The 14,907-nt window shown below is 44.0% G+C and overlaps 1 protein-coding gene across 10 annotated transcripts in view; it reads right to left on the bottom strand.

Moving 5' to 3' along the window:
* Window positions 1-14,907, bottom strand: part of MAMDC2 (MAM domain containing 2) — a gene marked incomplete at its 5' end in the record, with an annotated part of 436,428 nt that overhangs the window by 69,541 nt on the left and 351,980 nt on the right. For all 10 annotated transcript variants that reach the window (XM_081238326.1, XM_081238325.1, XM_081238327.1 and 7 more), the window contains one exon: window positions 12,532-12,669. In XM_081238326.1, the coding sequence (XP_081094452.1) occupies window positions 12,532-12,669 (138 nt within the window). The remainder of the gene's footprint in view (window positions 1-12,531; window positions 12,670-14,907) is intronic.

Below are 14,907 nucleotides of genomic sequence, written 5' to 3'. Positions count from 1 at the left end.
AAATTAGGCTTCTCTGAAAATATCGGAAAATCTGGTAGTGCTGGGTCCATATTCTCGGGCTGCAACAACCAGCTGGTGGTAAGGGGCGCCAGCCCCGTGCATGGACCTGCGTTCTTCCCTGAGAGCCCATCCCTCTACTTCCAGCTGACGCCCTGACATCCAGCCAGGTGCTGCAGGCTTTTCCCATTGAAACTCAAAATCCAGATTTTTCTGGCAAATCCATTCATTTAACAATGATACCTCTATTAGTTTGCTAGGGTCACCATAACAGAGCACCACAAACTGAGTGGCTGAAACTAAAGAGACTTGTTGTTCCACACTTCAGGAGGCTAGAAGTCCAAGGTCAATGTATGAGAAAAATTAGTTCCCTCTGATGTCTATGAGGGAGACCCTATTCTATGCCTCTCTCTCTCCTAGTTTCTTTGGCATTGGCACTCTTTGACATTGACGGATTGATCTCTGCCTTCATGTTCACATGGTATTCTCCTTTCTATGCATGTATCTTTCTGTGTCCAAATTTCCCCTTTTTATAAAGACACCAGTCATATTGGACTTGGGGCCCACCCTACTTTAGTATGACCTCATCTTAACCAATTACATCTGTAATGACCACATTTCCAAATAGGTCACATTCCGAATTTCTGTGGGTTAGGACTTCAACATATGAATTTTGAGGAAATATAATTCAACCCATAACACCTCCCACAATAATTTTTAAAATTTTGTGTGTGCCAAATAAACATATCTGCAAGACTGGAAACAGCTGATGGGCTCCCAATTGGCCACCCCTGGGGAGGGATTTTAAAGGAAGAATCAGAATGTCAGAATGAGCAGAATCCAAGAACCTCTGATAAGGAAGCAGGGCCATGAGCCCCCCTCGTAAGCTCGGGTGTCCTCTAAAGCACTGCTGGTGGCCAGGTAGCTCTGACTAATGCAGAATGGGTGTGACCAGCTAGCCCTGTAACACGCCTTTGCTCACTGAGAACGCATGAGAGTGTCAAAGGCAGAGAGGAGGTTTTTATGCCCTTTGTAATTTGTCTAACCAGTGAAACAATCTCTTTCCAAGATATCCAGCCAGGGAGAAAGGGTAGAGGAGCTGTCATACTTTGTTTCCTTGATACCTCATTGCGGGGCCATGCTGGCGGGCTCCTGACATACTCTTCATTCAGTGTCCAGCTGCTTCACCTTTGGATCCACGACAGCAACGTGTGCCAAGGCCATGCCACATCGGGCTGTCCTCAGCTGATGACCAAGCAGAGCAGGGGTACCAGGGCAAGGCCATTCTGCCTGACAGGGGCTCTTCAGCAACTCCCCATCGGCCTGGCCCCCCTCTTTCACAGGTGTTAGCCTTCCATCCTGTGCTGAAGGCTCTCCCCACCCAGGCCGCGTTAGGACTCTTGTTGGGGCCCTAGGCACTTTTGCTGCTCTGGACCCCTTTCTCCACAAAATATATTAAAATTATATTTTATAACTGCATTCATATAAAGATGAATATGAATTAGGCCGGACCTATTATAATATTTGTTATTATGACATTCATTTTTTCCCCTCTGATTTTAAAATAAATCAAATTAAAACATGCTCATGGATTCCTAAAAATGTCAGGTCTCCTAGGCACTGGGACTTCTATGCCTAATGGACACATGGTCCTGGGCCCCAGCTGCTCCAGCTCTCTCCCCACTTATGCTTCCCAGCCATTTTCCCCAATAAGTCTCTTTCCACCTAATCCCAGCTTAGTGTCTGCTTCTCGGAGGACCCAAACTGCCACAGCCATGAAGCAGGAAATCAGTCTACCCAGGGTGAGGGGCACCTCCAAAGGCTCCACGAGATTCTCAGTAAATCTAGGAGACCTCACAAATCCACTAGAAATTATTCATTCTACTTCCGGAGTGCATGATAACTGTTTAGGAGCAATGTCTCACACTCCAACCCATTATGAATGTATCTTCCTCACAGTTCACATATATCTGACAGTGTTCTTTAAAGGCTACTTACTTACCTCCTGGGTGGACAACATTTTAACCCCTGAATTTGCAGTTCAGTGCCTTGTGCCCATGCACAAGCCACTAGGCCAAGTGAGCCACAATCTCATTCCTGATGCAAAAAAACAGCAAACACAATGTGACCTGCTCAAAGTGAGTCAGAGAGCCTGCTGGGAATCAGACCAGGACTGCTGACACCAAGTCTCATATGGAACCACTAGACCAGACCACATTCTGTTGCCCCTCCCTTTCCTGTCCATCATTCATTTGTTGCCAAGTTGGGTATTATTTACTGACGGAGTAAGACTGTTTTTCACTGGGAAATAAAAGGTAGCTCATCAGAAGTTTATCATCTCAGTTGAAAGGGTGGGGATGATTCAGAAATCACCAGGTGTCTGCCCCAGGGGGCTGGGCCAGAGAAATGACCACCAGCCCAGGCTGAGTGTGTGTCATTGGGTACAATCTGCTCTGAGGAAGAGGAGCCAGTGGCTGGGGGGAGTGTGCAGGCACTGTTGTGTGTACCCTTCCAAGGGGAATGAAGAAGGTAGCCTGGAGTCCTTAGGAAATTATGTCTAGTGTCTGATATTATGAGAATTTTCCTGCCCAGATCAATGAGGCCAACCCTCCTATCTGGTCCAGGGTTCTAGAGCCGGCAGAATCTCTAGAAGAAGCAACTTTTATCAGATACTTTAAGTCCGAGTACAAGAAACTAGGTATAGATAGATCTTAGGTGGAAAGGATCCTATAATCAACCAAATCACTGGGGATCCTGTTGAAAGATCAAAACTCTCGGTGATGCCAGCCAAAGCTCAGGCCCCTCTGACATAATGCCTGCAATAACGGCACATGTACACTTGCTTCTGAAGAGGACTTTCTTCCTTTCTTGCAGCAGTCCTCTGTACTAGCTCAACTTTTGTTGTGGAGCCAGTGGCCCACTGGTAGTCAGCCATTTTCCCTTGAATTAGGAAAAGAACTTTGAGGGCAGCTCCTGAACTTTTATTTTCAGTCTGGCTAACCAGCATTCCACAGAGATTGCCATTGGCTTGGCTGCGATGCCAATGGCGTCCTCTGACTCATCTATGATCTGGTCCCGTTGGCCACATTTGTGCTCCAGTTGCGACGTCTGCATCTGTGTCGTGGTTGTCCGGACAAGCTGTCTCCCAGGTAAGGGAGAAAATTTGAAGGAACGTATGCCAGCTGGTCTGCCGCCATCGTGAGGAGACAGCACCCAAAGACAGCAAGCTGTCATGCCCGCTCTCCAGTCTATGGATCTGACAGTCATCTGCTGAACCTTTAGTTCGAAGGGTTTGGGTAAGTTTTACTATAATAGAGTCTGACTCTATAGTAGAGTCAGATTGAAGTGGAACTTCTCCTAGTCTCTGCTAAGACCTCAGTGCCAAGAACGATGGGGGACAAGTCCCTCTACTTTCTACAGAGTGGTGCTAGACCATCCCTGTTGGATGTGCTACCTTGTGGCGGACCTGGAATCTAAGCCAGCTCTACCAGATTAGCCCATCTCTTCACCACCCCTGCCAGCCTGTATATATGAGAAGGCCAAGAAGGGATCAGAGAGACTGGAGACAGAGTTTCTTTGAAGAGAGTTGTCACACAGCTGACCTGCCATGTGTTTCCTTTTGATCCCCCAAGGGAACGGGAGGAGACTGCTTCCCCTTTCTTACCTTGATCCAAGGGAGCGGGCTTCAGGGAACCACTTGTAGAGAGGATGGGGGAGGGAAACTACCATCTAATTTCATCCCCACCCATGCTTGCAAGTTCCTGGGTTCTGTGACTGCCTCGGGCCTTGAGAGGAAGGTGGCAGAGTTAATGGGAGAATTTGATCAGTGGTAACTGGAGTTTGTGGGGTACAGAGGCTGAGGCCTGACTCTTGACTGCATGCAGCTAGAGCTGTAGGGGCCTGTGAGGGCAGAATGGAGAGAAAGGATTTTTGTTGCCAGTGAGCTGTACTTCCAGAGGTTGATGGGGCAAAGATTTGTTTTCCCTAAGCCTAAGTGGGCAACTCAGAAGGTAGCTGGGCTAGAGCGCCTTCAACAACTCTTGTCAAAGGGACTGCATGCAGGGTGTTAACCCTAACAAAAAGGGGCTGGTGATGTCAAAAAAAAAAAACAAAAAAGAAAGGGGCTGGTGTGGTGTACCTAGTGACAGGCACTAAGGGGGATTCACAGATGGCCAGTCAGAGAGTGCATCATTTTTGTCATTGGCTGTGAGAGAAATGGCCAGCATCTGACCACCTGAAGTGTGAAGGGCATCGACTCCAGATTAAACAGCACTGGTCACATACAACCTTTTGTCGCCTTCCCTTCCATTTCTTTTCCACCTGCATCCTACCTTTACCAACCTTGGAGGAACTAGAAGCAGCAATGTGAGTGGGGAAAGAGGAAGAAAAGAGCAAAGGGAAGAAGTATGAAGAAATAAAGTCCCATCCCTTCTCTGATGCTGCTCTGTGGTCTGGTCTGGGGGAAAATTTGAACTGGATGAGAAGTTGGAGTTTTGACTTGACTGAACTTAATCCTTAAAAATGAAGCTATTTGGGGCTTCCCTGGTGGCACAGTGGTTGAGAGTCCGCCTGCCAATGCAGGGGACACGGGTTCGTGCCCCGGTGTGGGAAGGTCCCATATGCTGCAGAGTGGCTGGGCCTGTGAGCCATGGCCACTGAGCCTGCACGTCTGGAGCCTGTGCTCCGCAACGGGAGAGGCCACAGCAGTAAGAGGCCCGCCTACCGCAAAAAAAAAAAAAAAAAAGAAGCTATTTGTTAATACTTGAAAGTGCCTGAAAGCTATGGTAAAGTCATCCAAGGACAGAGAAAGGAGATCCAGCAGAGCTTGCACAAAGGCAATGGTAAGAAATTTAATAAAGCTGCTCTCCTACTGGGTGCTTATGCAATGAACCAAATGGATCAATGCAGAGAGAGAATGAACAGGTGCTGTTAAGATGATGCTTGAACTCAGTCCAAACTGAAATGGGAAAAGAATGTCATGAGTTATGGAAAGATGATCCATCCATCTCATGGTCTTTGATGGAATAAAACAGTTCTGACCTTATTTTACATTTTGAAACTTTGTTCAGCTCCTTCTATGGTGGCACCATATGCAGACCTGATTTTTAAAATCTCAGCAAAGAAACAGATTTCCCTCATTATCTTTCCAGCAATTATCTTCTTTTTGCTAAGGCAGGTAGGAGACAGTAATGATCTGAGCTGTCAGTAGGTTACCCCCTGAAGGATTTTGTTTCACTTCATAAAATATTAACAAAGGAAAAAAATCCATATGTGATGAATCCAAACTGAGTAAGAAAAAGCAACATAATATCCCATCCCCTTCAGTACTCCACCACAATCTTACTGCGGTAGTCATTTCCACCATAAGACAGGAATTTGGAGACATAGTGTTCATTTGAAAAATCTGACTCACTGTTTGGGGCTGTTAAAAACACACAGCCAAATGAAGGAAAACTTATATCCACATAATATTTTTCAGATATTACATTCACTGTTCCCTTTTCTGTAATACATAAGCCAGAGCCTCCGGGGAAGACTTCCTTCGGCAGCTCTGCAGCTCTGAAGTTTCTGAGCAGGCACACAGCTTCCCTCACCCCTGCTGTTTGTTTCTCCAGTTTTCACCTGAAAGCAAAAGCATAAGCTGCTTCCAGGAAACGAATGAACAGGAGATGAGTTTATATAGAGCCAAATCTGCTGCTGCAGGCAGACACCTGAACCATTTAATCTTTCCTTTGCCACCCAAATTGATGGAGCTCAGGGAAAATCAATATACCTGGTAGAAGGCAAATGTAATAAGAAGGCAACCTCTCTCTTGTTTAGAGCATTGGAGGGTTTTTTTTTTTCCCCAAGAGTGATCTCGGTCAAACCTTTGAGTCATATGAGCACAGAGCTTTTAAAGTAAAACATTTTAGAATTTTTAGAACCCATCTTTTTTAGCCTCGTCCTATGCAGGGGGGAAGTCTCACATAGGAGGAGTATGAATGTGTGTGTGTGTGTGTGTGTGTGTGTGTGTGTGTGCGCGTGCGCGCACGCGCGCATTGGGTGGGAATGAGAAGGCTCTTTGGCTACTGACTGGGCAAAACCTCACTCCAAAAGCTGAAGAGAAGTCGAAGTGAAATAGCAGAGAAGAGCTGGAAGAAGTGAGTGGAAGGTAAGTATTCAAGATTCCTGCTGATCATAAGCAGAAACATAACCTAGGATCTAGGGCCTACTCTGCCATCATCTTCCATACTGGCATTCTCAAATACTCCCCAGACATCAAAGAAGCCATCCACTCTCATGCCTGTACACCTCTGCATATGCTAAACTTATCTTCTTATCCATCAGGCCAAATTCCAGTTCTGACATGACTTCCTGTAGAAAGCCTCCCCTGAACCCCAAAACCAAGGTGGTCTTTCACTTCTTTATGATCCCATATCATTTATTTCATACCCCTATTGATCATATATCACTATGCATGTTTACATAGCATTTCAGTATTTGAATATTTTGAGAAATGCCATAATATACATTAACACAGAACTATATTAAAGGCACTGAGAAGTCCTGAAATAAATCTGTTTAGCTTTCTTTAGCTCTGGGTTTCCACAGTTTATTTGATCACATATATAGCCCTTCTTCTCTCATATAAAGACTTTTATACTCAAGTACTGGTATTCTAGGGAATAGCACTTTGGAAGAATTGGTTCCTGTGATCCCTTTGAGGTCAGTGACATTTTTTGTATCATCAGGATATGTAAGAATACCTGACCTATAAAGAGTGCTTGTTATGTGTTTATTGAATTAATGAATGAGTGATCAATGAAGAAGCCTCATTCTGATGTTCAGGCTCTGACTAGGCTGACTATAATCAGATGCTTTGCTGGAAGGGAGATAAAAGTCTTCCTAGATTCCTTCCCATCAGGCTCAGGGTCAATGACTTCTTTAGGCCTTAGTATTGATGTCAGGGGACTAAACAATGCTAGAGGGCAAAGCTGCCTGCCTTTGGCAGGTGTTTTAGAATAGCCAAGGAAGAAGAGAAAAGATAGAAAAGATGAAGAGGAGGAGATGGGATGGAGAGAGGGAGGGGAGAGGAGAGAGGCGAGTGCCTACAGCAGGGGTGATACACCTACTACCAAGTCTTTGTGCTCCTCAGGGATGGCCGTGTCATCATGCCTATCTCTTGATACAGATATTAGAAAATCTCCTGGTCGAGATATTAGAAAGTCCAGGTCCTCTTTTTCCCATTCCTTAGTCCCTTTAGTCCCCCTTTTTCTTTTTTTCTAATGCCAAATGCAATGTATTTATATGTACTCAGGAGGGACCCAAAGCACTCTTGTTTTTTTTTTTAAAATAGACCTCTATTGGAGTATAATTGCTTCACTATACTGTGTTAGTTTCTGTTGCACAACAAAGCAAATCAGCCACATGCATACGTATGTCCACTTATCTCCTCCCTCTTGAGCCTCCCTCCCATTCTCCCTATCCCACCCCCTAGGTCATCACAAAGCACTGAGCCCATCTCCCTGTGCTATGCTGCTGCTTCCCACCAGCCAACTATTTTCCATTTGGTAGTGTATATATGTCAATGCTACTCTTACTTTGCCCCAGCTTTGCCCTCCCACCCCATGTCCTCAAGTCCATTTTCTATGTCTACCTCTTTATTCCTGTCCTGCAACTAGGTTCATCAGTACCATTTTTTTTTAAAGATTCCATATACATGTGTTAGCATACGGTACTTGTTTTTCTCTTTCTGACTTACTTCACTCTGTATGATAGACTCTAGGTCCATCCACCTCACTACAGATAACTCAATTTCATTTCTTTTTATGGCTGAGTAATATTCCATTATATATATGTGCCACATCTTCTTTATCCATTCATCTGTCGATGGACACTTAGGTTGCTTCCATGTCCTGGCTATTGTAAATAGAGCTGCAATGAACATTGTGGTACATGTCTCTTTTTGAATTATGGTTTTCTCAGGGTATACGCTCAGTAGTGGGATTGCTGGGTCATATGGTAGTTCTATTTTTAGTTTTTTAAGGAACTTCCATACTGTTTTCCATACTGGTTGTATCAATTTACATTCCCACCAACAGTGCAGGATTCCCTTTTCACCACACCCCTTTCCAGCATTTATTGTTTCTAGATTTTTTGATAATGACCATTCTGACCGGTGTGAGGTGATACCTCATTGTCGTTTTGATTTGCATTTCTCTAATAATTAGTGATGTTGAGTATCTTTCATATGCCTCTTGTCCATCTGTATGTCTTCCTTGGTGAAATGTCTATTTAGGTCTTCCACCCATTTTTTAACTGGATTGTTTGTTTTTTTGACATTGAGTTCCATGAGCTGTTTGTATATTTTGGAGATTAATCCTTTGTCTGTTGTTTCATTTGCAAATATTTTCTCCCATTCTGAGAGTTATCTTTTTGTCTTGTTTATGGTTTCCTTTGCTGTGCAAAAGCTTTGAAGTTTAATTAAGTCCCATTTGTTTATTTTTGTTTTTATTTCCATTACTCTAGGAGGTGGGTCAAAAGAGATCTTGCTGTGGTTTATGTCAAAGAGTGTTTTTCCTATGTTTTCCTCCTATAAGAGTTTTATAGTGTCTGCTCTTACATTTAAGTCTTTAATCCACTTGGAGTTTACTTTTGTGTATGGTGTCAGGTGGTGTTCTAATTTCATTCTTTTACATGTAGCTGTCCAGTTTTCCCAGCACCACTTATTGAAGAGGCTGCCTTTTCTCCATTGTATGTTCTCGCCTCCTTTGTCATAAATTAGGTTCCCATAGTGCGTGGGTTTATCTCTGGGCATCCTATCTTGTACCACTGAGCTATATTTCTGTTTTTGGGCCAGTACCATACTGTCTTGATTACTGTAGCTTTGTGGTATAGTTTGAAGTCAGGGAGCCTGATTCCTCGAACTCCGTTTTTCTTTTTCAAGATTGCTTTGGCTATTTGGGGTCTTTTGTGTTTCCATATGAATTGTAAAATATTTTGTTCTAATTCCATGAAGAATGTCATTGGCAGTTTGATAGGGATTGCATTGAATCTGTAGATTGCTTTTTGAAAGCACTTTTGAAATAGATTTCATTGGGTGGTGAATTTGGAGATTTTGATGTATAGTATTAGGTAAAGAGAGAATAGTAAAATATTAGAACTCAAAGCCATTTTAGGGATCATGGAATTCAAATTCCTCATTTGCAAACAGGTCAGTGGAGACCCTGAGAAGTTAAGGGATCGCCCCAAGCCCTGCAGGACGTTTCGTCCTATCGAAAATGTCCATAAGACATTTAGTCCATGCCAAAAGGTCCTTGATATTTGATCCTGTCCAAAACATCCATAAGATAGCTGGACCATAAGACATTTGGTAGATGCCAAAGGTCCTTGATATTTGGTCCTGTCCAAAACCATTTGGCATGGACCAAATATGTTTATGGATGTTTTGGAGAGGAACAAATTTCAAGGACCTTATGGCATGGGCCAAATGTCTTACTGGACGTTCTAGACAGGACCAAATGTCTGCTGATCACCCAAAGTAATACAGTGCTCTGATAACTAACTGGGTCTGGAGCACAAGCCTTCTGACTTCTAGCCTAGTCCTCCTTCTCTATCTCTTGTTGATGCAAATATGGTCAGAATGTTCTGTGCTCAGAAATGAGAGTGAGGAAGAACTAGTGGTGATGTATTCTTCAAAGAATAGATGATACTCAGGTAACATAGTCAAGTGGATGATTTGACACTAGTCCACAAGTCTGCTGTCTCTCCCAAGATATACGTGTTCTCCAAGCCACCTGGTCCTTGCCATCATTGAGAATGAAAAATTATACACTGAACAAGTAATTATTAGGTCATGACATTGGTTAACCAGGGATCTGACTTTGTCATCTGGCATTTCTTTTTGAAACCCCAAGATATTGTTAGTTGTTTTATTCATTTAAACAAAGGTTTCAAAAGGTAGTAACATTTTATTGTTTTGAGTTAACCCAACTGTCATTTAAAATACTCATTCAGATTCATGGATTAATCTGTCATAACAGCTTATCATTCACTCTACACGTAACGCTCATTAGACGTGTGGTTCCTACAATGGCCACAAGTAGAGATGGGCTGTGTGTCTTTAGGACCAAATTATGGATATACATATGGAAACCCAAATCTTTTGTCATCTCCAAGAGTGCTAAACCTTACTTTTAAAAGAAAGAAGTGAATACTTCTTTGGTCTTTTTCTAATTTCAATTCCTTATGTAAGTGACCATAGATGTATCTAAAGAAATCGTTTCTGGGGCATTTTTTGTTCTCTTTTTCTAACTTTCAGTCCTATATCTACTGAGATAATCACCATCTGGTTAATCAAAGTAACACACTGCTGTGATTGCAACTCTCTCTTCTCAAAGACCTCCAATGGCCTCCCATCATCAATGGAATAAAGTTAAAATCTCTTTCCTGGCATTCAAAGCCTTTTAGAACTGCCCCCACACTGTTTTCTCACTCATCTCTCTCTCTCAGCTGCTACCCCTTGCCAGAAGCATCATGGCTCCTGCCTCTCTTGTCTCTGCCTGTTCAAATCATGCCCATCCTTCAAATACACTTGACTTCTCACATCATGTCTTTCTAGAACATCCAAACAGTAAGTGATCCCTCTTGTCACTGAATACCAAGCACCTTTCTTTTTTTTTTGGAAGCAGTCGACACATACTACTTTGTCTTACATAATTTGTGGTAGAAATCTTTTCCTCTTTCTCAAATGTATGTTCCTTGAAACCGGGCAGCGGCCATAGAGGACCTGTCATTTTAATCGTCATTTTTCCAATCATACCTAATACAGTGTCGAATGAGTGAAAATGCTAGATCCAAAGTTGGCTTTGTCTTAAGTAGGTAAGCCACAGGAGATGCCAACCTTTCTTATATATGGTTACTTATAAATATGTTGTTCTAAGAAGCCTGGGCATGTTAAAAAAGAAAAGGAACTTACAAAAAAGTTTGCAGAGTAGAAGTTGGCTAACTGGGTCTAACCTGAAGATGTGTTTGGTTGGCCTTGTGGTGTTTTTTAAGAAAATATTCACCAAGTTAAAAATTGGGGAAGTTTCACATAAAACCCATGCCTTGCTGATTATCTTGCAAAATCGAAAGACCTGGTTCCCTGGGCTTGCATTCTCACATGGCGGCAACTAATTGAAGTTGAGTACTCTTTGTATGTGGTCCATGCTCTCTGGTTTGCCACCATCCTCACCCAGCCCATATGTCACTCTCTTTATACCATCTGCCTGGCCCCTTTGGGAAACTGAATCTGAGACTCTGGATATAAAGGAGACAGAACAGGAGCAAAGAGAACAATAAGGACAGAATGAAGACTGTCCAAAGCCAAGATAAGCCATAGGATGTACACTTAAAAAAAGTTGGAGACATGGTTAAAAATATTCACATTAAGAGAAACTACAGTGAATGAGGAATGAAGTAAAGAACCATCAAAAGTTGCCATGTCTTCAGGCAGCTGAAGGGGACACACTCTCATCATCAGCAATTTATTGTGACTGAGCAGATCACCTCAGTATCTGCATGGCAAAGGACTGAAAGGGAAAATGTTACCATTTGCAGCAGAACCAACATTCCTATTTTGTCCTTGATGGAAAGCCAGTCACCAGAGTCTTTTCGCTGGTCAACAAGAACTTGCAGTTGATGACTGTAATGTTTTGCAACTGTAGGGGGACCTAGGCTTTTATGAAGCCTACCAAGGTCCAGGTGAGAGCTGCCATAACTCACAAGGAGGCGAGCCCTTGCCCTGTCTCTGTGGGGACTTTCTCCTCCAGCCCACTGCTCACTGATAACCTCTCCTCTCTATTTTCCCTGCAAAGAACCAGCCCGCTTGGCCACTAGGGGGCCCTATTGCTCACCGCAATCAGGACTGACCATCAGTGCTATTGGCTCCCCTCCCTGCCACCAGGGAAGTTCTTTATAAACTTATTCCCATCACTCCATCTATTTTTTTTTTTTTTTTGCTGTACGCGGGCCTCTCACTGCTGTGGCCTCTCCCGTTGCGGAGCACAGGCTCCGGACACACAGGCTCCGCGGCCATGGCTCGCGGGCCCAGCCGCTGCGCGGCATGTGGGATCTTCCGGGATAGGGGCACGAACCCGTGTCCCCTGCATCGGCAGGCGGACTCTCAACCACTGCGCCACCAGGGAAGCCCACTCCATCTATTTTTAGTGAAAAGTAATTTAGGATTATTCCAGCGTTGTCTTTAGAAATAAGAAATGTTGAACAGCAAATAGAAGAAAGTGAAGCATAATATGGAAATGTGAAAATAGCAAGACCAGGTCACAGGGGAAGAAAAGCCGTTATCTGGGTGGCCTTCTCCTTAGTTACAGAGCTCGTGTCTGCAGTTTGCCTCTCTCTCACGGCTTACTCTTCTCTTCCACCAGGACTCTCGGTCCCTACTCACCCTCCTCTCTCTGTCTCCTTCTCTGTCGACAAGACACAGTCAGGTCAACGTAGAGAGAGATGGCAGAAACAGTTATCCTGGAACAAGGACTCCATTTGTCCCCAGCTCACCCAGTTCACTCCTGAAGGTGTGATCCTGCGGGAGAATGGAGTGGGAGTTCCGCATATTTCCTCCTCCAACAAACCAGTTCACGTTGGGGTTCCAGAGGTTCACAAAGCCACAGAGATGATTTTCTTCAAAGTCACATTCTGGCAAGAGAGAAATAAAAACAGACTTCATGTAGACGTAGTTATGCCTGGGTACACCCAGGCTCACTGCAGTTTGCTATTAGATACTCAGATATGTTTCTCACTCCCTTTGACCACTGGGATCTTCGTACCAGGACCCCTGGACAATGTCGGTCAAGAAGAGAGATCCTGTAATGAACAGAGATTATAATTCATCATTGCTTCTTTGGATTGTGGCTCTTCTGCCTACTTGCCATGTGGCTTGCTGTGTGACCTCTCCTAGCCTCTATTTGCTCATAGGAGAAATAGGGGGACACTCCCCCTGCACAGGGCTGTGGTAAGTGTGGACAGCTGCCAGCACAGCGCCAGACACATGGTTAGTGCTTGGTCAATCAGCCAACTCTGTGTCAAAGCACTATTTAGAGCTACGCTTTTAGCTCCAGAAAGTTTATCCACCACCTTTCTGGTAGCCCATTCCCCCATCCCCTTCTCTCTTGATAGTAGACAAGGTACTAAGCTAAGGGCTAAGGGGCATGTTTCCTAGATGCTAAAATCATCTGCTTTGTTTATAAACAAGAACCTGGTCAGCGTAGTCGGAACAGGAATATCTTAGGCACTGGGTCCTTCTGCAACTCCTGAGTGGAGAAAAAAGAGAAGACAAAGAGACTCTCTTTCCCCTTTTCAGTAGCACTGACATGTTTGCACGGATAAATTGTTCCCAGTCAACAGACTCCTTTAGGGGGAACAAGAAACTCACAAGCCAGTTCTTTCATTGACCCCCATAATTATCAATTAAAAATATGAAGTGTGATTGTGCTTGTCATCTTTTATTGGCCCCTCCAGTCCCACCCACCTTTCTTCCACGCGGCTCCATTCTCCAGAGGTTGACGTGTACAGCCTTGTATGGACTTCCCTGCCTTCTGGCTTCTCATTGGATTCAACCAATGGAAGGTAGGAGGAGAGCAAGGTTGGGGGTGTTTATTCCTCCAGCTCCCTCTCTGCCAGGTTGCCATGGGTTGGCTGTGTCTCTCTATTGAGGGACCGTACAGCTACTGTCTCCAGGTTCTGGTAACCCCTTCTCCCTTGCCCCTTCAGACCTAAAGATATTGATGGCTCATGAGTCATCATTCTGAGTAGTCCTGGATTACTGCACTAGCTTTGACTGGTTTCCTTCACCCACCCACACCTTTGTAGTCCCTTTAGTGAGTTTTCTTCAAATTACTCAGGTTGAATGTACTCTGTTTCCACTTTCTTGCCAGGGTCCTGACTGATACAGTTGTCAGTGTGCTTTTGCATTAACAAGCATTGAACATTTTTAAGATTTTCATTTTCAACTTTTCCACTACAGCATCCGCTAACCCATGCCCAAGAGTCGGTGCCAAAGGCTGCCGCAGAGTAAAAGAAAAAGCAAGATATTCCTCAATGTGCCAGGCAGTATTCTGAGCACTTTATACAAATTAAATTATCTAATCCTCAAAACAACCCTACAAGGTATGTACTATTATTAACCTCATTTTACAGATGAGGAAACAAGGGGAGCAAAAAGAGTGCACAGAAAGAAAGGTTAAGGTGAGAGTATGATCATACAGTTCAATAAGAAAAAATATCAGCGCTCCTTTTGTGTTTTAAACAAACTAGAAGCCATCAGGTGATTTGGAGAAAGGCAATTAACATTTTTGAGTGCCAAGCACTGTGACAATCACCTTCACGTCCCTGATCTTATTAGTCCCCGCAACAATCCTACAAGGGAAACATTTTATCCCCATTTTGCCGGTAATGAAACAGAGGCTGAGGGGAGCAGTACATTGACTAAGCCAGAAGGTGGCGCTCCACTAGGTATGTCCGACTCAAGCCTGTGGGGTGTTAAGATCCCCGCAGCCACTAAGGAGCTCCAAGGAAGATACAATCTTAACTCAGAAAATGGTCACAATCTTCAGAAAATGGTCGCAATCCAGGTCGGTTTTCTTTCAGAACTGCCCTTGACTCTCTTGCCTCTTTCCTTTCCACAGCCATTCAGCATCCATGTACGGTCAGTGCTGAAAAATCTCTCAAAACTACCACCTTTATCCCATTCCACGGCCAACCCCAATTTTAGACCCTCGTATGTCCCCTCTGTAAGGTCACAATCACTTCCTAAGGGTTTTCCTATCTCTGACCTATTTTCCTTGTTCCCAACTCATTTTCCATGTGGCAGCCAGTCATCATCTGAAAACGCAGCTGCAGGCCCCTCCCCTGATGACTGACTTTTAACGCCTCCCA

The sequence above is a fragment of the Mesoplodon bidens genome (assembly GCF_964165515.1).
Source record: "Mesoplodon bidens genome assembly, chromosome: 6".
NCBI lineage: Eukaryota > Metazoa > Chordata > Mammalia > Artiodactyla > Ziphiidae > Mesoplodon > Mesoplodon bidens.
The sequence above is the reverse complement of the archived record's forward strand: the minus strand, read 5'-3'. Positions and strand labels throughout refer to the sequence as shown.